The 25,372-nt window shown below is 44.9% G+C and overlaps 1 protein-coding gene across 2 annotated transcripts in view; it reads right to left on the reverse strand.

The window, feature by feature from the left end:
* Sergef (secretion regulating guanine nucleotide exchange factor) overlaps window positions 1-25,372 on the reverse strand; it is a 217,877-nt gene that overhangs the window by 144,978 nt on the left and 47,527 nt on the right. For both annotated transcript variants that reach the window (XM_050130258.1, XM_050130259.1), the window contains exon 8: window positions 21,323-21,489. In XM_050130258.1, coding sequence (XP_049986215.1) covers window positions 21,323-21,489 — 167 coding nt within the window. The remainder of the gene's footprint in view (window positions 1-21,322; window positions 21,490-25,372) is intronic.

The following is a 25,372-nucleotide window of genomic DNA, read 5'->3' on the forward strand; positions in this document are numbered from 1 at the left end:
TTGCATGCAAACTTCAAGAAGTCCTTGTTTTTTACTGCTGAGTAGTACTCTAATATGTATATATTCCATACTTTCTTCATCCATTCTTCTGTTGATGGGCATCTAGGTTGTTTCCAGGTTCTGGCTATTACAAACAATGCTGCTATGAACATAGTTGAACATATATTTTTGTTGTATGATAGGGCATCTCTTGGGTATATTCCCAAGAGTGGTATTGCTGGGTCGAGGGGTAGGTTGATCCTGCAGATAATATGATAGTATACATAAGCGACCCCAAAAAATCTACCAAAGAACTCCTACAAGAGCCTTTATTCTTACACAAGTTTACAAACTCGGACTCTCCGTGTGTCCAACATATTGGAGTGATCAGAGAGCCTCGAACTCAGTTAGGGTTGGGTTTTTATAGTAGTAAAGGTAGGGGTGAGGGACTTCTAAGGTTCAGGACCCCTGATTGGCTGACAATTGTCTAGGGGTGTCCAGGTGAAAAACAATGGACATGTTCTGGCAGGTGATCCTGTCTACAATGTTTGGAACATTAGGAATTTCCTTAGGATGGTCTCTTCCTGGGTGGTGCCTGGGTAGTCTCAGTTTGTAGTGTTTCTTGGAACCAGGTATTGCCTGAGGGTAAACTACTGAGACTCAGGCATCTACAAAGCTTGTCATGGCTGGGTCCTACATTAACTGCAAGGAAGTCACAGGAAAATGGGGAGAGGGTCAAAGGTCAAGCTCAGGTATCATGCCTCAGGAGTGGTCCACCTTGATTTTTGGAGGCAAATCCTCTCACTTTTGTCTAGGACTCACTGGATAGGCTAGGCTGGCTGGTCACTGAGCCCTAGGATTGCCAGTCTTCACCTCTTGAGTGCTGAGGTTATCAGCATGTACCACCATGTGTGATTTGGGGATCGAACTCAGTCTGCAGGTTGTACTCTACGTACCTAACTAAATGAGCTATATCCCCAGGCCCCAGAAAAATCTTTCTAATTAAGAAGTGCACTCCCGTCTTTCTACTTCCAGGCTAGCAAAGAGGACAAAAGCTGAATTAGAAGGCTCTAGCAACCCAGCAAAGGTCCATTCTAGAAGGTTCAACAGGAATGTTGGAAATACATTTTTCAGACCATAAAGAGGTATCAAAGGAAACTTAAGCTGATCTGTGCCCTCAGCATTTCCCTCCAATGTCCCTGGTGCTAACAGGGCCATGTAGGGTCAGAAAAGACAAATCTACTGCAAGGCAAGATGTCTGGGTGGTAGCCCAGTTCTGCCTGCTGACCACTGTGCAACTGGGGCCAGGTGCTAAGCTTCTGAGTTCTAGGGCTCCCATGAGTATGACAGAGACACTAACGGGCATTTAATATGATTAACAGAAATAAAGAGACAGCATACACAGTAAGTGGTACGTAAGAGTCTCACCAGTGCTTCTCAGTCTGGTTTCTGGTTTACCCTCAGCCTCACGCTGAGAAGGAACAGAGGCTGAGAGGAGGGCACCAGGTCACAGTCACACAGGCATGAGCCATCTCATCTCAGTTTCGCTTCCAGTGCTCGCTCACTCTGCACATCTCTTCCTATCCTCTTCAGTCATGTGGGAAAATGTCTCTGCCTTTTGAAAAGTCAGGCTGCTTCTATAATTGTTGCGGACATACCAGAGTTTTATAGCAATGTTGAGGTCACGTGATGTGAACCCAGTAACCTGCATCCAATCTATTCCTCTTTTCTAAAACTACCGTGGATACATGGTCCTTTACGTTGCCACATGTATGTTAGAGCCAGCCTGTCAACTTTTATGTCCCCAAAAGCCTTGTGGCACTTTGATTGGGACTGCATCACATCCACAAATCAACTTGGGGAAAGATAAAACCTTAGCAGCACCGTGCCACCACTGAGGGAGGTGACAGCTGCCTCCATCACAGGCCCTTTCCACTTCCTCAGAGGGGTCTGACAGTGTAGCAGCACTACCACACCGCCCTCTTCACTGGCTATGTGTGCATGTATTTACTTAGGCCATGTCCGAGGGGACGAGTGTGCAAACACATTCTGGTCTGTAGGTACAGGCATGCAAATGCCACAGAGCATGTGCGGAGGCCAGAAGACACCTTTCAGATGTCAGCCTTCACCTGGCTGAGGGAGTTTCTCCACTGCTGCACAAGCCAAGCTAGCTGGTCCACAGGCCCCCTTGATTCTCCTGCCTCAGCCTTTGTCGTGGGCGAGGTGATGTGTCTAGCTCTCGCATGGCTCTGGAGAATGCAAACTCAGGTGTCCTCTACCCACAGAGCTGACCCTCCAGTCCAAGATCGTCTCTAGGTTGTACATTTTTATTCAACTTTATGCTCTAAATAGCTTACAATTTTTGAGATAAGTATAAAAGACATTGCTTTAAAGCTTTGTTTTTAATTCTTTGATGCTACTATATATTTTTAAAATGACCTTTCAGTCCTTGTTTTAGATACTACTAAATTAAATTGCTTTCTTGGTCTTAATATATATTTCACATATCCAGGTTTTCTTCCTTGACAGTCAGGTCAATCCATGAGCAGCTTTTCCCCCCTTCTTTGATTTCAGGCCTCTCCTAAGTTTTTTCCTGTTCTCCTACACTGGACAGAACCTCAAACCAGTGTTAATACTGGAAAACAATGAGAGAAGACACACTTGCGTATTCAATTACATTGCTTCTTTTAATTATGATGACAGCATTTTACAAATGCTCTTTGTTAAACTGCATTAAGTTCCTCAATGTTTCTAATCTGCTAAAGATTTGTCCCGAATGGGTGTTAAGTGCTGTCCAAGATCTTCATGCATCACCTGACATTATTACTCAAGTTTTTCTGCTTTATCTTGTTAATAAGTAAATTACACAGACTTTCAAATGTAAAAGTAAAGATTCCTTCCTCAGATAAAAAGGCTTGGTGTGCGTGCGTGTGTGTGTGTGTGTGTGTGTGTGTGTGTGTGTGTGTGGTGGTGGGAAAGTATATGGAAATGGAATCTCAGACGTCATGCTGATCAGGAGCTACCACTAAGTTACCTCCTCCCTCGGCTCTATTTTTAAGTGCTTTGTTAAAGATTTCCTGTTTATGCTTGAGAGATATTATAATTTTCTTTTCTTGTAATGTCTTCAATGGGGTTTCATATCAGAATGACACTAACTCGACTAAGGTAAGAAGTGTCTTCTATCTTCTGAAAAGATTAATATTAAGTCTCTTTCCTTAAATGTTTTATAAAACTTATCAATGAAACAGCTAGATTACAGAGATCTTTATGGGAAATTTTTATTATTGTTGTTATCGTTATTATTACTATTATTGGTTTCTCTGTAGCTCTCACTACCCTGGAACTAGCTCTATAAAGGAGGATGACCTTGAACTCAGAGATCTGTCTGTCTCTGCCTCCTGAGTGCTGGAATTAAAGGCACGAACCACAAGGGAGAATATTTTCTAAAGATTTATTTATTTAGCTAGTTTGTTTGTGTGCATGCATGCTGCATATTCATAAGTGTCCACGGGAGACCTGGAATTATAGGTGATAACAAGCCACCTGATGTAATTTTGAAAACCAAACTTGGGCTCTCCGAAAGAGCTACAAGTGCTCTTAACTACTGTGTCACCTCTCCAACCCTGATAATTTCTTTATAGGCAATGATTTTGATAGGTAAATGATTTCCTTATTAGATATGGTGATATTTAAAGGGTGTGGTTCCACCCACTGTAATCAGAGCAGTTCAGAAGCTGAGATAGGAGGGTTAAGAGTTCAAAACAAGTCTTGGCTGAATAGAGTGATGCTGTCCCAAATATAAATATATATTATATAATATATATGTGTGTGTGTGTATATAGGGATGATACACACACACAAAGTCAGTCTTTTATTTGTATCAGTTTTGTACCAAATATAAATATAATATAATATGTGTGTATATATATAGGGATGATACGTATATACACATAAAATCAGTCTTTCATTCGTATCAGTTTTGGTATATTTTCCTTTCGCATACTAGCCTGCTGAATCTAAGTCAATGAATTTTCATCATAAGACTGTATAATTTCCTTACCACCTTTTAATAAGTAGTTAACTGTAGCTTATAATGACTTTCATCCTAAGATTAGGATTTTGTGTCCCTTCCTCTATTCCCTTCAGAAGTCCAGCTGGAGCTTCATCAATGCTGTTGATTTTCAAAGAACTGATTTTGGCTTTTCCTTTGTGTTATTTCACTAAGTTCTACTTTCCCTTCATTAGCCAGTTCCTTCTGGCTCCTTCTGATTGTTTCCCTTGGTGTTTCAATGCGGTGTCTGCTCCTCCTCCTCTAGAATTCTGTCTGAATGCTGCTCTAGCTGCACCCTGAACATGGAACGTGCTGCTTTAACTGCTCCTCAATTTGGAGCCCTCAAAGATTTTTTACAAAGGGTGCTGGGGCTAGAGATGGCTTAGTGGTTAAGAGCACTTGTTTATCCGTCAGAGTGCGTCGGCTCAGCTTCCAGAGCCACATGGCAGTTTATACAGGTGTACATATCTTTAGTTTCAGAGTCCACATAATACACAGACATGCATGTGAGCAAAACATTCATGCACATAAAATGAATATTTACAAGGATATATTTTATCATCTGAATATGTGTATATGTGCATGTGTGTGTAAGTGTGACATGTGAACAATCCACAGAGGCCAGAAGATGGTATCAGGGCCCTGGAGTTACAGAGGTCATGATCTGCCCAATGTGGGTGCTGAATGAGCAGCAACCACTAGAGCCAACTTTCCAGCCCTGTTTTTAAATTTTTAAATCACTTCAAAAAAAAAAAAGCTGCAAAAGTATACAAAATATTGCCCACCTTCATTCACACCCAGATCTGAGAATTTCACTTCATCAATCCCCTTTTCTCACTCTTCTTTATTCTGATCTCTGAGCAATCCAGTACCTTACCATCCGCCATGGGTATTCTTGTCACTAACATCAACAGCATACCACCTAGGAATTCAACCATCAAAACTAAACACCTTCACCTCCAAGGACCCTCAGCACCCATGGGCTCTGTATTTGTAGATACAACCAATCCTGGGTCAAAAGTGTTAAAATATAAGCCTACCCACCACCAGGGCCAGGTATGTGACTGATGTGGAATAATCCTTTTGTACACTTTGAAGATGTGTGGCTGTTTCACCTTGCCTGATTGGTTTAATAAAGAGGTGAACAGTCAATAGCTAGGCAAGAGAGGATAGGCAGGACTTCTGGAGAGAGATAGGAATTCTGGGAATAAGAAAGATGGGATTCACTAGCCAGACATGGAGGAAATGGGATTCATGGTACTGAGGAGAGGCAACAAGCTACATGGCAGAATGTAGGCTAATATAAACGGGTTAATTTAAATTACAAGACCTAGTTGGAAGCAAGCCTAAGCTAAGACCAAGCTTTCATAATTAATAAGAAGTCTATATGTCATTATTTGGGAGCTGACAATCCAAAGAAAGACCACCTACATATGATCCCAGCCTCTTGGGAGGCTAAGGTCACAAACTCAAGGCCTTGCTGGGCTGCTTAGCAAGATCCAGTCTCAAACATAAAAGGGGCTGGGGCTGTCACTCAGTGGTAGAGGGCTCACCGAGTATAATTAAGGCTCTAGGTTCAGGTCCCAGTACTAAAAGACGGGGAGGGAATCTCAAAATTTTTAAAAATCATACTTTTTTCTCTTGTCAGCATTCACAAAAGACAACAGGACAGCACCTTTTTCTCTGACTTTCGTGACCATGACTCCAGTGAAGAATGTTTTGAGTCATTCCTCAAAAGGCTTTTTATTTGCCTGTGAGTTTCATCTATTTCTGTTTGGGGGGCGGGGAGCTGGTCTAACAGCAACTGTTCCAGCAGCATCAGGAATGAAGGAAAGAGACTCAGTCTCTCCTGGCCAGAGGTCCCAGATGGAAATCCTGCCCATCTGCTTGATTGGCATCTATAAACTGGGACTAATTCCGCTATGGGGCCTTATAACACTTCACAAAGTCTTCCCAAGAACCTACTTGATTATGCTTAGGGTGCCGGCCACAGAATTAAAAGTATGTAGTAAGAAAGGGTTACAGTGAAAAGAAAAAGCTCCCTGCCTAACATTAAAAGAATCATCCAAATGAGCAGCCTCTCTGTGCAAGCCTTGGCACACCAATGGCAGGGCAAGCAGAGGATATGCTGGCTGAACACCAGGATATGGAAGTCTCTAGTCCCGGTTTTCCTGCTCCAAAAATGGCCTTGATAAGTCACTTACTCATGCAGGAAGGTTCTCCTCGAATCCCCCCAGATTTAGCTTCTGTGTACCACAGTTTCCTTCCCTGAGAGGCATACACAACTCTACTCATCCTTTCTCTATGCCTGGTCAGGAAGATATTGGTGTGCTGGAATCGAGAAGAACAACAGAACGTTAGGAAAACATCTGAAACCATAGGAATCAGAAGCCTATTCCTATTGGTGGGAATGCAAGAGAAAAAAAAGAACAAGGATTAGAATAGAGGAATCTATTCTCTGTGTGTGCACTGTCCAGTATAATAGCTATCAGCCTATGTGGCTCCTGACATTGAAATCCATTTCATGGGTCACACTAACTCCATTCTCATCAGATACACAGGGTCTTAGCTGCTATGCTGGAATTATCCAGGCGACTACAGACAGCTGTATGGACAGCACTAACAGCAGTATTTTATACCTGTGCTCCTGTTGCTACCTGACAGTGTCCTACTGAAAAAAAAAACAACAACAACAACAACAAAAAAAAAAAAAAACAACCTCAACACGACCCCTTGAAACCAAACCAAACAATAATATCTCAGAGTGGAAAGGAACCAGTCTCAAGGAGGGCATGGGCTCTGTCCAAAGCAGAGCACCGTCAGTCGAAAAATTCTGGAAGAACTAATATTGCTTCTCAGTATTGCTTATTGTTACAGGTTGAGGAAACTGCAGCCAAGGGAAAGTAAATGTCCCACCAATGGAGCTGGCATCAGAGTTCAAGGGGAATCCTGGCGTTTAATAATACTGGCTTTGCAGGAGGACATGACTTTCAATAGGAGTTCTGTCACTTACTAGCCACCATCTCTGAGTCTCACTCTTCCTATCTGCAAAGTAAGGAACAATTATTCTAACTCTGCCATTACTGTCATGAGGATTGAAGAGATAGTGGCATCTACGAAGTACTCAGCAGGGTACCTGCCAACCATGGAGAATGCTACCTGTTGCTGTTAATAGCAAATACATTGCTCTTTACACCACACCACAAACCCTGACTGGGGAGACTGTGGCCACCACAAGTATTATTGTCACAGAGCTGGTAAGTATAGGAAGGAACAGCTTAGTAAAGAGTGCCAGGGGAGGAGAATGAGGAACACACTGTACAGATGTAAGGGTAGAAGAGCTCCCATAATCCCACGCAGCAGAAGAAACTCTACCTTGAGATGTGCAAAGGGAATTGTACCATGTATGTGTCTGTGTGCTCTTATATCTCAGTAGATGTTTGAGGAGTGGAAAAGATGTTTTCATTCTACGACCCTCATGCGGAGTCTACCTCAGAAGCCTGATCTATAGATCACAGTTCTGTCAGCACCTCACACAGCTACCCCAAGAGAGACTCATCTAAGCCTGTTTCAGACAGAGGGCTCTGAAGTCTCCATGGCTTCTCTGAGTGCCTACTTGTGACTGAGCCCCTGACCTCGTGCCTCACAGGTATGACATTTAAAAAATATAGTTACCACTCACTCTGAGGAACCCGGAAAGCCACCATGCATGAAACAGACAGATAAGACAGTACAATGAGACACTAACAGGGGAGGCACACTCTGAGCAGAGATTTTTGCTAATTCGCCACGGCCTCAAATGCCTGCTTTCTAAAATGTGATTAGAAAGTGAAGTGGCCTCCATAGGCTCCGGTGTTTCAGTGCTTGGTTCCCAGCTGAGTGGACGGTGCAGAGGGAAAGGCTGTGGAGCTTTCATGAGGTGGAGCTCTGCTAGAGGAAGCAGCTCCTCTAGGCTGGGCCTTGAGGCTTCAGAACCTGGCCCTACTTCCTTTTTCCCTCTGCTCCTGATCATGATGCAATGTGACAGGCAGTTTGAGTCTCTGGCAGCCATGCCCCAAGCATGATGCACTGCATCTCTTCTGGCACTGTGGCCCCAAGCATGATGCACTGCATCTCTTCTGGCACTGTGGCCCCAAGCATGATGCACTGCATCTCTTCTGGCACTGTGGCCCCAAGCATGATGCACTGCATCTCTTCTGGCACTGTGGCCCCAAGCATGATGCACTGCATCTCTTCTGACACTGTGGCCCCAAGCAAGCCCTTCTCTCGTGCTGCTCTGTCAGGGTTTCTTCCAGTAACAAGACAATGAAGAACCTCCTGAGTCTCCAACTCACGTTGCTGTCCCAGCTTTACTGCAGTGTCTCCAGAGAAGAAGAAAGCCTAAGGTGGCTCTGCTCAGACCTACAGTGTGTGTCAGGAACAGAGGCAGGATCTGTGCTGGGCCCGATTCATCTGGAACCATCCAGCGTCAGAGCAGAGACAAGCACTACTCCACAGCTGCCTCTCCACTCCGGCTAGAAAACCACACCAAGTTCAACCTGTGTCCTCTCCCTTAAAGGGCTTTGCTCTACAAGTTCCGCTCCTTTGGGAAATGCCAGGGCTCTGTGTTCTCACTATCCCATGCCAAGTCCAAGAGCCTTACATAACCACTGCCCCTGAGCATCCTTGTATGAATGACTGAGAAGAACACAAGAGCCATGGGAGTGATAATCAACAGCCAGCTCCAGCTCCAGCTCTGATAGCTAACTGTATTTCCCCAAGAGAGCCACAGCCAGCTCCAGCTCTGATAGCTAACTGTATTTCCCCAAGAGAGCCACAGCCAGCTCCAGCTCTGATAGCTAACTGTTTTTCCCCAAGAGAGCCACAGCCAGCTCCAGCTCTGTGAGAGCTAACTGTATTTCCCCAAGAGCCATAGAAATTAAAGTTCCCTGCAACCTGAGGCAATCTACTAACAAAATGTACACTTGGATATTTGTTTATTGCTTCATGGTTTATAAAACACTCTTACATTCATGGAATCACCTGACAACAACCTGGGCAGTAAACCCAGTAAATGACAATATAGTTATTTGATAGATGTAGATTGCCTAAGAATCAAGCCAGAGTATAAACATTTGGGGGATTTGGGGAGGATTTTTTTTTTTTTTGAGACAGTGTTTCAAGTATCACAGGCTAGCTTCATACTCACTACATAGCCTAGGGTGACCACGAACACTTACCAAGTGCTAGAATGGAATGCATACACCACCACACCTGGCTTATGAGGTGCTAGAAATCAAAGCCGGGCATTGTGCGTGCACACCAACTGATTTGCATTACCCCGACAGTATAAAGATTTTTAAATTCTCTGATGTGGGATTCCATCTGTATGCTGTGAATATGTTTTGTTACTGTTGGTTAATAAAGAAATTGCTTTGGCCTATTGCAGGGCAAAATAAAACCTGGTGGGAAATCCGACAGAGATAATAGAGAGTGAAAGAAGGTGGAATGGAAGTAAGAAGGTGGAAGGTGGAGTGCAGGCTATGGAAACACATATATTTTGCTCAGCAACCATGAGCAACATTTCCAAGCCAGCTGGATTTCCTAATGTGGTCCATAGAAGATGTCCCTACATGGCCTCCCTGCATCTGTGGTCAACACTCCCCCAGCTCTGTCTTCTGCTTTGCCCTCCGCAGCCCCAAACATCTGGTCCCTCTGAATAGCCAGAGGCTTTGTGATCAACTGCATAGCAGCTGTTCATTTGCTAAGGTATCTCTGATTGCTTCCATTCCTGCTACCCAAGGCTGGTTTCCTTACCCTACACCCAGTTCCCCACTTGGATGACAACAAAGAGCCAATAAGAAGGCTTTCTTCCAGACAGCAATCTGCAGCTACAGGAGATGGCCATCAGCACTGACAGTGTTCACACAGAGAACCACTGCAGCACAGACTGGAATTATGCAAGCATGCAACCAGGCAAATTTTAACCTTTCCCTTCCAGTCTCTACTCAGTGGCCCATACAACTGATGTGGGGCCTTGTGGTTCTGATGGCTGCACATGGGCCGGGCCGGGCCTGGCCTGGCATAGTAGTGCATGCCTTTAATCCCAGCACTCCAGAGGCAGAAGCATGTGGGTCTCTATGAATTCAAGGCAAACCTGGTCTACATAGTGAGTCCAGGACAGTGAGGGATAACTAGAGAGACCCTCTCTCAAGAAATGGAAGGAAGGAAGGAAGGATGCCTTTAATCCCAGCACTCCAGAGGCAGAAGCATGTGGGTCTCTATGAATTCAAGGCAAACCTGGTCTACATAGTGAGTCCAGGACAGTGAGGGATAACTAGAGAGACCCTCTCTCAAGAAATGGAAGGAAGGAAGGAAGGAAGGAAGGAAGGAAGGAAGGAAGGAAGGAAGGAAGGAAGGAAGAAGAAAGGGAGAGACAGAATGAGGTAGGGTTTGGCTGTGCTTCCTTTGAAGTGGTAAGAGCAGGTTTTTCACTTTAGCTGCCCTTAGAGTACACTCAGGCCTCTCCTAATGCTCAGGACACTGCAAAGCAGAGGCAAGAACAGAAGGTGAACACATTTGGAGAAGAAAAGTGAATGTAGGGCTGGCTCCTAAGGTAGCCATCCACTAAAAAGTACCCCAAAAGCCTGGCACAGAAAGATTTGATTCAGGCCAGTGCCAAGAAGAGAAAGGTTCCACTGACGGAAAGGCCTTCAAGCAATACGCTCCAAGCAGCAGCAACCATCAGATCCATGATGACAGCTTGATAACTGAATAGCCAATCACTCAGAACAAGGTTCCAAACAGTGGTTAAGCACAATGAACCGACAGACTACAGACCACTGCTTTGGTTAGGGATTTTGTGCAAACAGCTGGAAACAGTTGGAGAGGCCCACTTCTATAGATTGGGCTGATGTGACCGAAGAAGGTATTTGGTAAGGACAAAAGAGAAGTCAGGGGTCATCACAGACTAGAAATAAGATACTAGCTCTAAGTTGAACAAATTCTAGACAAAAACTCTATAAAAGGACCAAAGACAAAAGAGATAGAGGAAGTGTGGGAATAGGTTAAGAGCAGTAATCGAACAACAGACCTCAGTAGGGAACAAGAGCCATGTCAGTAGGGAACAAGGTAAGTGTGGAGAACTGGAGGAGTCATCCAGGCAGCCATGGATAAAAGAAAGGAAGCACCAGGAATATTGAATGGTAAGGCACCTGCTCTGGTTTGCTATGAATGACATCATCAGTCCAGTAGGGTGCTTTGGCAGGCCTGAGTACAGAAGGCTTCTTATGACAAACCAGAAAATTTGAACTTCACCCAGGATGGAAACACTGGAAATCAAGGACATCCCTGTAACTATTAGCTGAGCACTGTTGTGTGCAGAGCAGTAATCAAGGTGATGGGGACACAGTAGTGAGCAAGATCAAACATAATCCTGGCACCCTAGTTCAACGCATTTGGCTGAGGCTGTGGACTGTGCTTGGCACCTTCTGAAGCAGGAGCCAGAACTCACTCACTCTCTCTCTCTCTCTCTCTCTCTCTCTCTCTCTCTCCCTCTCCCTCTCCCTCTCCCTCTCCCTCTCCCTCTCTCTCTCCCTCTCCCTCCCACATATTCTCCAACAGTCTTCATTAAACATTCAGCAAATGTTCCTTATAGAAATTTATATTTTTTGTTGGTGGTCTTTTGAGGGGGGGATGGAGGGTTTCAGGGGTCTTATGTTTGGGGGTATTTTGAGTTCTGTTAGCATCTTTCTGTTTTTATTGCTAATGATTAAACCCGGGGCCTTGTGCATCATGGGCAAGTACTCTACCACCAAGCTGTATCTCCAACCCTGTTCTCTCTCTTTTATAAGGATATTAAACAAATAGAATGGACAAAATATTTATTTTTAGTCTCCACTTTGGCTACAAGGTGGAGCTAGCTAGGTGAGGAGAAATTAGAGACAATGGGTTACCAAGTAGAGCACTATCACCAAGGTGAGGCAGTAGATAATGGGTTCAAGTCAGAGAAGCACTGGGAGACAACAGTGTCGGCCCTTGGCCAGCCAACTCTTGCACAGCCCACTTAGCTGCCTTCTTCAAACCCTCCCTAAACTTTTATAAGATTCACTTTCACCCTGGGCCAGCCCAGTTTTCAAGGTTAAACACAACAAAAGATGGTTGGTCAGCTCCAGGGTGACCTGGGCCACTCACACTTTTGCAGAGTGTGCTGGGGACAAATAAGGTCACCGAGGCTTTAAATCAGAGCTGACAAGTTTTCTTTGCTGCTGAGAAAGCAATCTAGAGACACCTTGGGTACAGACACTGGTGGCTTGGCTCCCTCAACAGTGTTACACTGTCTGGACCTGCATAGAAACTGACTGTGGATTACTGACTATCCAGGCCCCATTGTTCTCACAGGGTCTTCGTCTAAGAAGCATTCACCATGAGATAGCAGATTGTGCCTACAATTTCCAGTGATTAAGACAAAAGGGCAGTTTGGATCCACACTTAACAAAACCCATATCTGAAACATACAGTGGCTTTGACCCAATAAAGGCACTTTTATATAGTATTTTACAGTGAACTATTTGCATCTTTCCAAAATCCTATGAGCAAGGAAAATAATACAGTTACTCTGCAGTTGAGAAAACTAAGTCTGAGAAAGATTTGGATAGATACAAAGTTATGTGATTGATAGGTATGGAGAAGAAAGTCCAACCTAGATCTTGTTCCACATTCAAGATACTGTGTATCAGATCTCACCTCCAATTCCAGCCAGCAAAATGCTTTGTTATATTCATGAGTTAATGTTGCAGCCCTTACTGAAACTGTCTTTGATCTAGCTCTCTTCCTCAGAAAATGCTATCCAAAGCCAGAAGAGGGCCACCAGGACTACCTACCACCCAGTTAAAACAAAGACAGTCAAAGAGGAAGCTGCTGAGGAACAGGACAAGAATAAGTAGAAAGGGAGATGGTGTCTGAAAGCCAAGTTCAGGTCCCCAGTCTATTAACTACTTTGTGACTGCAAATGAGTGTGAGCTTTCTCTCAGGACTGCAGTTTCCTAAGCTCTAGACTGGCAATGGCCTCGCCACCATTCAGCACTAATAATGGTGTCTTTTACCTCTTATCTCTAGAGAGCACTAGACTGTGCTGGATGAACCCACTAGAGAATAAGGTCAGTTGATTCTTCTAGTGGCTTGAGCTTATGCCTTGAGCTCCTCACTCCTGGTATTTGATCTAACAAAGAAGATCTAAGCCACCCACCATGATTCCTACTCTTGTTGGCACATAATCTACCACCTACATACACTGTTCCCAGACTGGCCCTAATCATACAAAAATCAACAGGGCCATGCCTTTCCTCAAAGAACCCAAGTTTAATTTAAGAATAGACATACTAACTTCTATAGTACTAGTAAATACTACTCTGTAGAACTGGTATCAACTTCATCTTTTATTTTGATATAAGCCAGTAGGACATGATAAACATTCTGAAGTAAATAAATACACCATGCAGCAGGAGCTCAGAAGATAGAGTTGACCAGGGCGTTCTCTTCTCTGTGTCAAAGCTTCTGTCTTCAGATCCCCTGTGATCTACTCCTAAATTGAAAGAACACTTCTCCTCCTCCCGGAACTGATCCTTTCACAGTGATGGTGGCTGGGCTCTGACTTCCCTCCCTTATACATCTCTGTGCACAAGCTTTCTCTCCCTCCCTTCAGGCATACTTTGGCTTCCCTGTCCTAACTTATGCGAGCCAGGCTTCCTGTCAGGATGCTGAGTCTGTTCCTGTCTCCGGTAACTACTTCATCCATCTCTGCAAGGGGCACACACACCTGAAGCCTAAACCCCCATATACCATCATCCACCAGTTGCCATGCTCCGGGACCCTCATCATCACCAAAGCTAGTGGCCTTTTTCTCCATACTCAACTTCCCTGACCTCCCAGCTTCTGGGACACTGCTGTGACACCTTCCCCTCTCCTATCAATACTCAGTCTGGCTGGCTGCTGCTCTTCCTCCGCCTGCCTCCAAAATACAAGTTCTTGCCAAGATTCCCCTGCTACTTACATTAGCTCCCTTGAGAACTAATTTAACGTCAAGACTTCCAACTCAGGAAGCCTTTCCAGGCACCAGCCTCACCCTAACCCTTCAGCATCCAACAAAATCACAGGGACTGAAATGTCAGGAAAGAAAAGGTCCCCATGGATATGGGGCAGAACAATCATATTTTCACCCTCAGACTCTCCATAGCTTTTGTCACATTCTGCCTGCCCTGCCATGAACTTGAGCCTCCTATTCACTCACAAGCTCCCAACACAGAGCTGTTCCGCTCACCTGCACCTACCTGTTACCATGGAGTTCAGAGACAGGCATGTTGAACAGGCGTAAGTGATAAAGTGCTAGCACACTGTGAGCCTCTTCACCGGAAGCCCCAGGAGGGGCAAGTGCCTGTGTAGGCAAAGCCTTTCTGTGGTCTCTGCAGACCACCGGATGACCAAATGCCTCAAAATAAGGAAACATGCTTTGCCAACTTTCTGAGCTGAAGAGCACAGACTAGAGGACAGGAGAGGTAAAGAGAGGCACACACCTCTAATCCATTCATTTTCCATCTGTTCAACCAGTAAACAGCACTGCTCTAGTTAGCTTTGACTGTCAACTTGACACAGCCTAGAGTCAGGAGAGATGAAAGCTATGAATAAGAAGCTGCCTACATCAGACTGGCCTGTGGACATGTCTGTCAGGGACTGCCTTGATTATTAATTGATGGAGAAGGGACCAGTCTATTAGTAGCAGTGCTAGCAGTACCATGCCTCGGCAGGTGGTCCTGCACCATGTAAAGAAGCAGGCAGAGCATGAACCTTCCTGTGCGTGAGATCCTTGGTAGGAAATAACACTGCGGAATAGCAAATATTCCTGCCTTCAGTTTCCTGCCTCACTTCCCTCAGTGATAGAAGGTGACCTGGAAGTGTGAGATGAAATAAACCCTTTCCTCCCCTTGACACAAAGTTGCTTTTGGCCAGAGTTTTATCACAGCAACAGAAGGGAAACTAGGACATCCACTAAGCACCTCAAAGGTACAGGGAATAGTCTAGATACTGAGACTGCAACTTTCAACATGAAAGACAAGGCCTTTGTTCTCCTTTGCATTCTAGTGAAAAAAGCAAGATGCTAAAGGAAAAAAAAAAAAAAAAAAAAAGCAGGCAGTGGCTGCATCCCAGTAGCTCGTTTCCTGTTCTCTCTCTCCAGCATGGCTGTGCTGTCCAGAGGCTCCCTCTTGCACGTCCCCATGGGCAGATCCACTTCCGTGCAGTTTGCTCGCTCTCCCTGCAATGCCCAGCACCCAACAGAACAAGCTTTGCTTGGTTGTTGCGGTCTTGGAGAGAGCACCAAAGGCCCTTTTCTCGGAAAGATTTAGGGATGTCATGTCCCTAGAGTCTAAGACCTCAGGTTCCTCTAGCAACAGCATGGATGCTAAGGGGTTCCTGCCAGAGAGTCACTCGGGGATGCTTTTTTTCAGGTTGTATTCAATTCTGTCAGAGCCCTCCGGACTCAGCTGATTGCTGGTGGTAGATTTCTGTGTTATTTGGGGCACTGAAGTCCCACGGTCTTGACACAAACTTAAAATTAGAAATGCATTAAATATAGGAAAGGAGGAAGGTCATTCAGGAAAGGCAGTCTTCTGGGAAAGCTGCAGGACAAAGGCGCCCTGGAAACTTCCAGTTCATTAATGGGTTTTACACAGCATTCAAGTGGTATTTCTCCTTCAGAAATAACACGGTGGAAAGCGTAGGGGACAGGCTCAATCCTCAGCTAACACAGCTGAGTGAGTGACTCGGCAAACTAAAAATAGCTCCTTTCCCACTCGCTCTGACAGATTTCACTTCGACCCTGTGCACAGGTTGATCCTCTGCAGCTTTTGTCCTGCAGCAAAACGAGGGCTGGTGGTACCTGAGCTTCTCAGCGACCAACTCTCTGTCCCAACTCTTGTTTAATTGCACGGCTCCTGTTCCCATGTGTAAGCACATGTGCATGTATGTGCTGAGATTTGGTGCTCCTCAACCAAACGTGGGCAGAATTTAAACCAGGAACATGACTCAGGGCTGTGAGTGCAGGCTGAGCCCAGGCAAGCCCTCAGAAACACAGGCAATCAGGTCGTTTGTCTTGGGTCCTCTCCTACCTCCTAGCAAGCCTCTTTGGGCCCCAGTGTCCTTGATTGTAAGTGGAAATAATCATTCCTCGTGAGGCCTATTTCATAGCACCATGCTGGGATCAAGTGTGACAATGTGACTCTGCTCTGTCTTTGCTACTGTGCCGGGGAATGGGACAGGTCTGACAGGCAGTCACAAAGCAGAACTAGGCTCAGGCACGGGACGGTACAGCAGTGCATGCTAAAGCTCACGCTCACCTCAGCACGTAGTGTCTCTGCTATACACCAGCTTGGTTTAGAGAACCTAGGTCAAACAACAATTCCTTTTTGCTGGTGTCCTCAGAACTAGTCATGCTGTCTTCACTGTTTCCTTGCACCTATCTCTACAACACTTTTCACTCTGCACAGCGCCGTGCTTACTCAGGTACTGGGAAGTTCTTTGAACACTAATGCTTATAGAGTTGACAAGGGAAAGGAGAAGATATCAAAGTCCAGAAAGAGATAAATATCAGAGAAACCCAGATGAGTGGGAAAAGTAGAACACACACAAAATAAAAACTAAAAACAAACAAACAAAAGGGCAGGGTCCCCGAGGTCTGCACAGGGGGTACCAACAAACTACAGGCCTAAGAGCCAAAGCTGAACTGCAAGCTCTGGGTAGACCATGCAGAGAAAGAGGGCATCAAACAGAACAGAGCAGGTGTCCTTCGGAAGCCCACAGTGGCAACAGGGCATCATCTTAAGTCCTTCAACATAAGTGGATCAGAAACAAGGAGAGGGGACAAAGAGACGAAGCAAACCAACATGGCACTGAAGCCCAGAGCTTCTAGAGTGACTAGCAATCCCAGGTCTGTCAGGGTCAAGCTGACTTCAAAACTAGGAGCCCCAGAAGCCAAAGTTGTCATGAGCTTCAGGAGTATCATGGCCAAGAAATAAAAGAGAGAGATAAAAGAGACTCAGTCAGAATCATCTGGACCAACCAGCATTCTGGGAAACTAAGAACACAGGAGGAGAAGAGCTTACCCAAATTCACCATCAGGGAAGAATCAGAGTAAGACCCAACACTAAGCCACAGCTTTGTTCTTACCCCAGAACCCCAAGGCAAGCCAGGTTATAAGCTCCAGCTGCCGAGGCCCCTATGATCCTACTAAGTGAGTCCAAGTATTTCTCCTCAGCTGTGAAATGCAGGGTTCCACCTTGGGGTACAAGTCAGAGCCAGTGCCCATGGGAAATGTGCAACATCCCACTTGGGGCTTAGGAAGCAAAAGGCTACTGTGATGTGTGCTCACAGTCACAAACATAAAGCCTCTCACACACTGTGCTGACATGTGCACGGAGGGGAGTCCTGACTACTGCGCGACACCGGGAACTGCCCAAGGGAGGCTAGAGACCCAGCATGTAAAAACAGATCATGTGGGAGACACACAACCTCACCATGTTAAAGGAAGACCACCCAGACTATAATCTCAAGTAAGCTCCATCCCCAGATGAGACATTGCTTAGAATAAAAGAATCTAGATTTTTAGGGCATTAGAGGCTCTGTCACCCACACTTCTGAAACTTTCATCCAGGAAAGGGCACATTTTAAAAGGATGCGCTTCACTTAAAGAGAAGGGATGCAAGTATCGCTGGTACCTTGAGTCCTGGCCCACTTCTGAAGCCCCATCATGGGTCCTACACTCCTTATTCACAAAGCTTTGACCAGTGTGCACAGTCTCATTCGTGTTTACTTATCCTTGCTCACCAAAAAAGAAAGTTACACTGCAGTTCAGCTCCACCTGCCTATGATTTCCCTCCTGACTGGGCTCTTGTTCTAGTCCCTTCTCTGCAGATGTCCTATGCAGCTTCAGCACAGACAGCTCACTCCTTCCTCTTATCCCTTGGACATGAAAAATAATTTATGGAAATTAAAGAAAGTGGTCAGCTGTGTGTGTCACGTGTAGGCCCCTAAAGGTCGGGAACTGTCAGCCTACTCCAGGGTGTTCATGCCTCTCCAGATGTCCCTACATCCCTACTCCATCCAAGTCCCTGGCCATGGTAGCACCTAGCTTAATATGGCTTTTCTCTCCTCTAAAGCAAACCCGCCAAAACCTACCATTTTCTAACAGCCTACCAGCCTCACTCTCCCTGGGCCTCTGGCAAACAGATGCTAAAGAAGCCAGATACAGGTATTGACAGGAGACAACACACAAACACAGTTTATCAACATCTGGTGGCCTGGAGTCTGAACCTGCATAGAGACCCCAGGGTGCATAACAACCCCAGAGCCTGGAACAAAGAAGGAGAAGAAAACTTCAAATGTAGCTGCTAAGGGAGGGAAAGGGGATTCAAACCAATTCCTTATCTTGCTCCTGAAAGTCACACCTGTTGGACCTGGTGGCACAGGCCAATAATCTCAGCTCTTTAAGAGGCCATGGCAGAAGAATCATGAGTTCAAGGCCCGTCTGGGCAACTTAGTGAGAACCCATTCCAAAATAAAAAATATAAAAAAGGACTGGAGATACATCTCAGTGGTAGGGCACCTGCCTAGCATGTACAAGCACAACAAGGCCCTAGGTTCACCCTCAGTACTTGTACCTAGTCATGTCACACCAGATTCACAGGGCCACGCTTGTATTGTCTGTGTCTGCAGCAGGTGGCATACTGGGCCAACACAGATCACTGAATGCTTCTTGCAGAAGACAGGGTAACCAACAGTTACCAAATCTTCACTGCCTATCACGAACTATGCATGGATTACACAAGGTCCATCTTAGGAATTATGACCTGCATCTTGCCAACAGAACCAGACACAGAGAAAATGAGGCCCCAATGCCTTTCCTACTATGCCACCCAAAGTTTCAAATGACATGGGAAGGACAAAGAATGATAAATGCTACCACACTATGTGCCAGGCTCTCTGCCGCTGACTGCACTATACAGAAGAGATTAAATACTCCAGTTCCTCACTCACTCACTGGTAGAACCAAACAGAACCTAAAGAGATATAGTAGACATCACAGAGATACTCAAGGCTGCTGCCCTTGAATCTCACCCCCACGAGTCCATCTCAAGGGAGCAGTTCAACCAGCTTTCAGAGCACAGTTCAACGGTGATGATGTAAATAAATAAATAAGATAAAAAAGGAAATTATCTGTCTAAAGAATGGTTTAGAGCCAGGTGGTGGTGGGTGCACGCCTTTAATCCCAGCACTCAGGAGGCAGAAGCAGGAGGATCTCTGTGGGTTCGAGGCCAGCCAAGGCTACACAGAGAAACCCTGTCTCAAAAAACAAAAACAAGCAAAGAAACAAAGAATGGTTTAGAAAGTCTCAGAACCTTCCAGTCAGTAATGTAAGATATCCCTTTATAAAAACTTTTTTTAACGTTTATTTATTTTGTGTATATATGTATGTGTTGACCTGTATGTCAGAGCAGTTCTCTCCTCCCACTATGTGTGTCTCAGGAATCAAACTCAGGTCAGCAAGCCTTGGTGGTAAGCTGCTGCTTCTTCTTTTTTTTTAATACAGTGTTTTACCTGCATATCTGCCTGCAGGCCAGAGGAGGGCACCAAATCTCATTACAGATGGTTGTGAGCCACCATAATGGTGCTGGGAATTGAACTCAGGACCTTTGGAAAAGCAGTCAGTGCGCTTTGGTTACTCAGCCATCTCTCCAGCCCCAAGCTTCTTTACCTACAGAGCCACCTCACTGGCTCTCTGTAATTGTTTTAAATAATTATTCTAAGACCAAGAGGAAATGAAACAGTATTTGTAATAATAAAGGCTGGAGTGAATAACAAATACTACCTATGTGATCTTTAACAAGTACTCACTGGTGCACATGCAAGAAGAATGTGCTTTATTAGGGTAGAGGCTGCAAGCGGGGTTATTGCTATTGCTGTATACATATTGTCTTTTTAGTGCATTATTAGTCAAAGGGAGAGGAAGAAAGAAAAGGAAAACCTCAAGCTTGCACTTATGAAAGGCTCAGGAGAATTAAGGCTAGGGTGTGAAGAATAAATGGAACTATCTGACAAACCCAAGAGGAGGTAGCCAGGTGGCCCTGGGGAAGGGAAGCCCTCCAGGTGTAGAAAAGGTTGTAATTAGCCTCATGCTAATTACAGAAATCTTATTAGATTATTAATTTTTCTGACAGACTCTGAGTGAAGACTAAATTCCTTCATTAAACTAATTCCAGTACAGAGACAACAGTTCTTGATGCCCATTCTTCTAATCACCTAGGACTCAGCTTTGGACTCAGATTTCTTTAAGGGGCTGGCCACTGGGAGTTTGGCCATGCTCTAGTGAGTATATGGGTAGCACAAATTGAACTTGTTTTTGTTGTTGTTGTTGTTTTGTTTTGTTTTTCTTCTTTTCTTGGAGGGTTTGTCACAAGGATGAGGGGCAGACCTGAGAGGACTGGGAAGTGAGTCATCGGGTGCATGATGTGAAATGCCCCCCCCAAAAAGAAATCAATACAAATATTATGTTGGAAAACAAACAAACAAAAAGACACCAGTAAAGTAAAATTAAGAGCCAGAAACATATACCCTGGAGAAATTAAGATTCCTGCCTTAAATGTAGAACTTCAAAGAATCAAAGCAGCTTGAATAAGCAAGTGAACTACAATGTTTTCTTCTCTGGGAAATATAAACAGAGGTGCAGAATACTTAGCTCGTCTTTAAGGCCTCCTAGGTTGGGCTTCAGCCACTCCCCAACTCTTGATATTACCTTCTCAGGGCTCCATGACCTAGCCAATTTAACTGTTAGAGCCCTCATACATTTTCCTCACACCTTACCCTGCATGACTGTTCAAGCTGTTATGTCCCTAAAAGTTCTCCTCTCTCTTCCAAGTGCTTGCTTAAGTCCCATCTATCCCTCAAAGCATACCTCAAACCCATGCCATTCTCAAACTTAAGTCAATTCCTCCAATTGAATCCAAGTTCTCCTGCCAGTGTACCTGGAATACTGGATTCTGAACCTCATTAAATGAGTTACACAGTCTGCCTTGTAGTGAGTGATACCTAAGTAACCAAAACCCAACTTCTCTACTATATTAAACCACTAGCTTCTTGTGAGCAAGAACCCCATCAGATTCCTATATGAAGAGATGATAACACCTGATGTAGAGTGGGCCCCCAGGAAATCCTTCACTGTGAGACAAGAAAAGCACCACACTGCCTCTACAGGAAGTCACCACTTACCTTGGCTGCTCCTGTCAGGCAATGCAGAGACAAAGGCACACTGCTTTGCTGCCTCCAAAAGGCAAGCGATGAATCTAGTTTGTGGGGTTTCTGGCCATCAGGAGACTCCAACTTCCGCCCTAGCTGACCATAGTCTGCTCGACCCCAGGTAAACACCTTGCCAGTTTCTACAAACAAACATAATTTGAATGAAGGTTACATTCTCCAGATGCTCTCAAGGGTAAGCAAAGGGTCACTGGTAAAATTGTGAATGTTTATTTCATTATGTTCCAATAAAGAATTTGAGCATTTGCTGGGAGATGCTCCTGTACACTGTAAAGATTTGTCACTTGTACTGGCTTAACAAAATGCTGATTGGCCAGTAGCCAGGCAGAAGTATGGCAGGGCAACCAGACTAAAAGAATTCTGGGAAGAGAAAAGGCAGAGAGAGAGAGAGAGAGAGAGAGAGAGAGAGAGAGAGAGAGAGAGAGAGAGAGAGAGAGAGAGAGAAAGTCAGTCACTAAACAGATGCAGAGGAAGCAAAATGAGAATGAGGTACCAAGCCCCATGTCTAAACATATACAAGAATTATGGGTTAATTTAAGTTGTAAGAGATAGTTAATAATAAGCCTGAATTAATAGGCTAACCAGTTTATAATTAATATAAGCCTTTGTGTTTCTTTGGGACTGAATGGCTGTGGGACGTGACGGGACAGAAATTTCCATCTAAAAGCATTGGGTTGGGAGGTAGCTGAGATTTCTTGCCATGTAGGCATGAGGACCAGGGTTCATATGCTCAGAACCCATGTCAAGAATCAGATGAGGTAGTTCACATCTGCAATCCCAGCACTCCTATGAAGAGATGGAAGGCGGTGATGGAGAATGCTCAGAAGCCTACAGGCTAGGCAGCCTGGCACACACAACAGTAAACAAGAGACTATCTCAAACCAGGGAAAAGGGGAAGACCACCCAAAGATAGGCCTGTAACCACAGCACAGGGCCCACACTCTTGCAAACACGCAGGTGCGTGCATTTGAGCACGCACACATACACACACAGGCAGAGATTTTTTTTTTTTAAGAAAAAAGAAACCTTGAATATTCATCTGTTCACGTAAGTGGGAACTGAAGTTCAGAGAAACTAAAGAATTCTCCCAAAAACAAACATGTAGAGAGGACACATCCAGACTCAGAGAAAGAGTCTCAGGCCTACGATGCTCTTGCACAGAGATGGCTTCATGGGTAAATGCCAGCCATGCTGGTGGCCCACCCACTCTCTCCCAGACCCACCACCCCTCCTTCTGCTTTGCCCAGATGTCTGGTCTCAACTTTCCTCCTCCTATGCAATCCAGGGCCTTGTATCCTGACTGAACTTTCCCATTCCTCAAATCTCTCAGAGCTTTCCCCCTAACTCAATGCTGGTTTCTTGTTTGCCCCTCCTAGTAACATAAGGACTCCTCCTTTACCCAAAGGAGCAATCCTAACAGTCCAAGGCAAGCATATCTGTGTGCTGGAATAAAGGGAGCAAGAGGAGAAAATTGTAAAGAGCTATTTGGAGGCAGAAATGCATTCAGTTCCCCAGCACCATGTGGGAAGCCAGCCAGCACTGCAGATGACAGAAGAAAATGAGGTTTGGAAAAGGAGCAACGGCCTCTCATTCCCCAGATAAGAGAGATTTCACCAAATTCATTCAGTTGTACCAAGTGCTGCCTTTGTTATTCCAACAGAATTTCAAAATCCGACAAGACATAGATTATTAACAGATTCTCTGCAATAAATATGCATAACCATGTGCACCATATAAATTCTTTATCTGTGTTTATTTTAACAAAGAAAATTCTGCTTAAGAAACAAAACACCGAGTAATGCATATTAAATCCAAGACAAAGCTACTGTGTTTGGTATCAAAGCTTCATCTGGCCCCACATGAAACATATGGCTTCCAGTGTCAGCTAAGAAACAGCCCAAGATGATAGCAGAAGTGTCAGGAGACCACAGACATATGGGGCGCCGTAGGGATGAATTCTCAGGTTCAGCCTACTAGCAGGCACTAAGACAGATACACAGAAATCTTCCAGGCTTCCTAGGATAGGGGACTGTAGTGGTTTGAATAGGAATGGCCCTCAAAGGTTCTTATATTGAAAGCTTGGTCACCAGGGAACGTCAATATTAGTAGGTGTGGCCTTGTTGGAAGAAGTATGTCAGTGGAGGCAGGTTTTGGGGTGTCAGATGCCTAAGCCAGGCCCAGTATCTCTCTCTTCCTGCTTCCTGCTCATCCAGATGTAGAACTATGAGCTACTTCTCCAGCACCATATCTGCCTGTGTGCCACCAGGTTTCCCACCATGATGACAATGAGTCTAGAAGCCAGTCCCAATTAAACGCTTCCCTTTATAAGAATTACCATGGTCCTGGTCTCTCTTCACAGCAACAGAACACTGACCATGACAAAAACCAAGTCTGTACAGCCCACAGGGTACTGGAAACATTATGCGGTTGGGAATGGGGCACTGAGAGCACTGGATCCTGCACAGCCACAATGCTGTTCCTTTTGCTGGAGCTACCATTTCCTAACTGAGAGAACTACTATTCCAGCTGCCCTTCATAACCTGGCAATTGCAGCCAACTGAGTCTACGTATATACTGTTGGTCCCAAGAACCTTTCCTGGTCCCTCAACTTTCCCAGAAAAGATTAAACTTACCACTTTTGTGTTCTCCAACTGCCACAGTGCCATGGAACAGTTAAGAAAATTAAGCTCAGAAGTGGCCTGCTGAGGGGCACACAGATAAGCTGCCTAGGCTGCATCCGTTATGGTTCAAGTCACTGAACACTCATGAAACCCTCCTCCCTCACTTATGTGGATTAGACTGAAAATAGTTGGAGCCCAGTTGGCCAGCTGTCCCTCTAGCTGAGCTGGTCAGAATTTAAAATCAGACTGCTTTAGTAGGAGAGTCCTGAAGATGACCATTGTGTGTGTGTGTGTGCAAGTGCATACATATGTGTGCATGTGGACACATATTCAGCATCTTTCTCAATTGCTCTCTACCTAATTTTTTTGAGTCAGGTCTCCCACTAAACCGGGGGCTTGCCATTTTGGCTAGACTGGCTGGTATCCTCCTATCTCTGCCTCTCCAGCACTGGAATTACAGGCACACACCATTGTGCCTGACTTTTTTGAGTGAGGATCAAACTCAGGTCCTCATGCTCATCCAGCAAGCCTCTTATTGAATGAGCCCAACCACTGCTTCCTAAGGACTCCGACATTGCTCAGCTGGGGAGAAGTAGCAAACTGCTATTTGCAGGAAAACAGGAAGAACTGTATATTATCATAAATGGCAAACTGAATCCTTTCTTTCAAATCAAGCAAAATATCTTAAAACTTTCTGCTATTGATTATTGATGTTTGAGACAGGCAAGACTGCCAGACTATGGAGCCATCATTATTACATCTCCAGTGGCAACTCAACCATTACTCCACTTACATAGCACTTTCCAAACATTAACTAATTAATCTTCATACTCTCTGGGGAAGAGACAAGGCAGAAGGCAGGCCAACCCAACAGCCTCAAATCTAAGCTTAGAACACCCTCCTCTGAGTCTGTTTATACTAAAAACACTGTACAGTAGAGGGCTCGCAAGGGAAGAAGAGGACTCCTCTTTTAAAGAGAAAGTAAGGGGCACCTCCTAGGGAGACGGCACTGTCCAAAGACACCAGTCTAAGGAAGCCTCATAACTCTGACATAGATTACTAAGATAATTAAATGACTTGAGAAGTTAAATAGCTCAATCAAATTCCAACAGTGGGTTATAGGATCACGGTTTAAAACAACGGGGCAGGCAGAGATGGCTCAGTGGTTACAAGTATCTGGCTGCTAGTACCCACATCAAGTGACTCACAACTACCTGTAAATTCAGCTCCAAATGATACAATGCTCTCTTCTGACCTCAAGAGGCACCTGCACTACATAGCACTCACACATGCACACACATACCGACCCAGAGTCTGATGGAATGTACAATGGTATCCACGTGCAAGGAGGCAGTGCCCTGCTCTGTGTGCTCCAGCTTCTCCT

Source organism: Alexandromys fortis, unplaced genomic scaffold, assembly GCF_014885135.2.
Source record: "Alexandromys fortis isolate MF-2015 unplaced genomic scaffold, M_Fortis_MF-2015_v1.1 scaffold_342, whole genome shotgun sequence".
In the NCBI taxonomy this organism is placed as follows: Eukaryota; Metazoa; Chordata; class Mammalia; order Rodentia; family Cricetidae; genus Alexandromys; species Alexandromys fortis.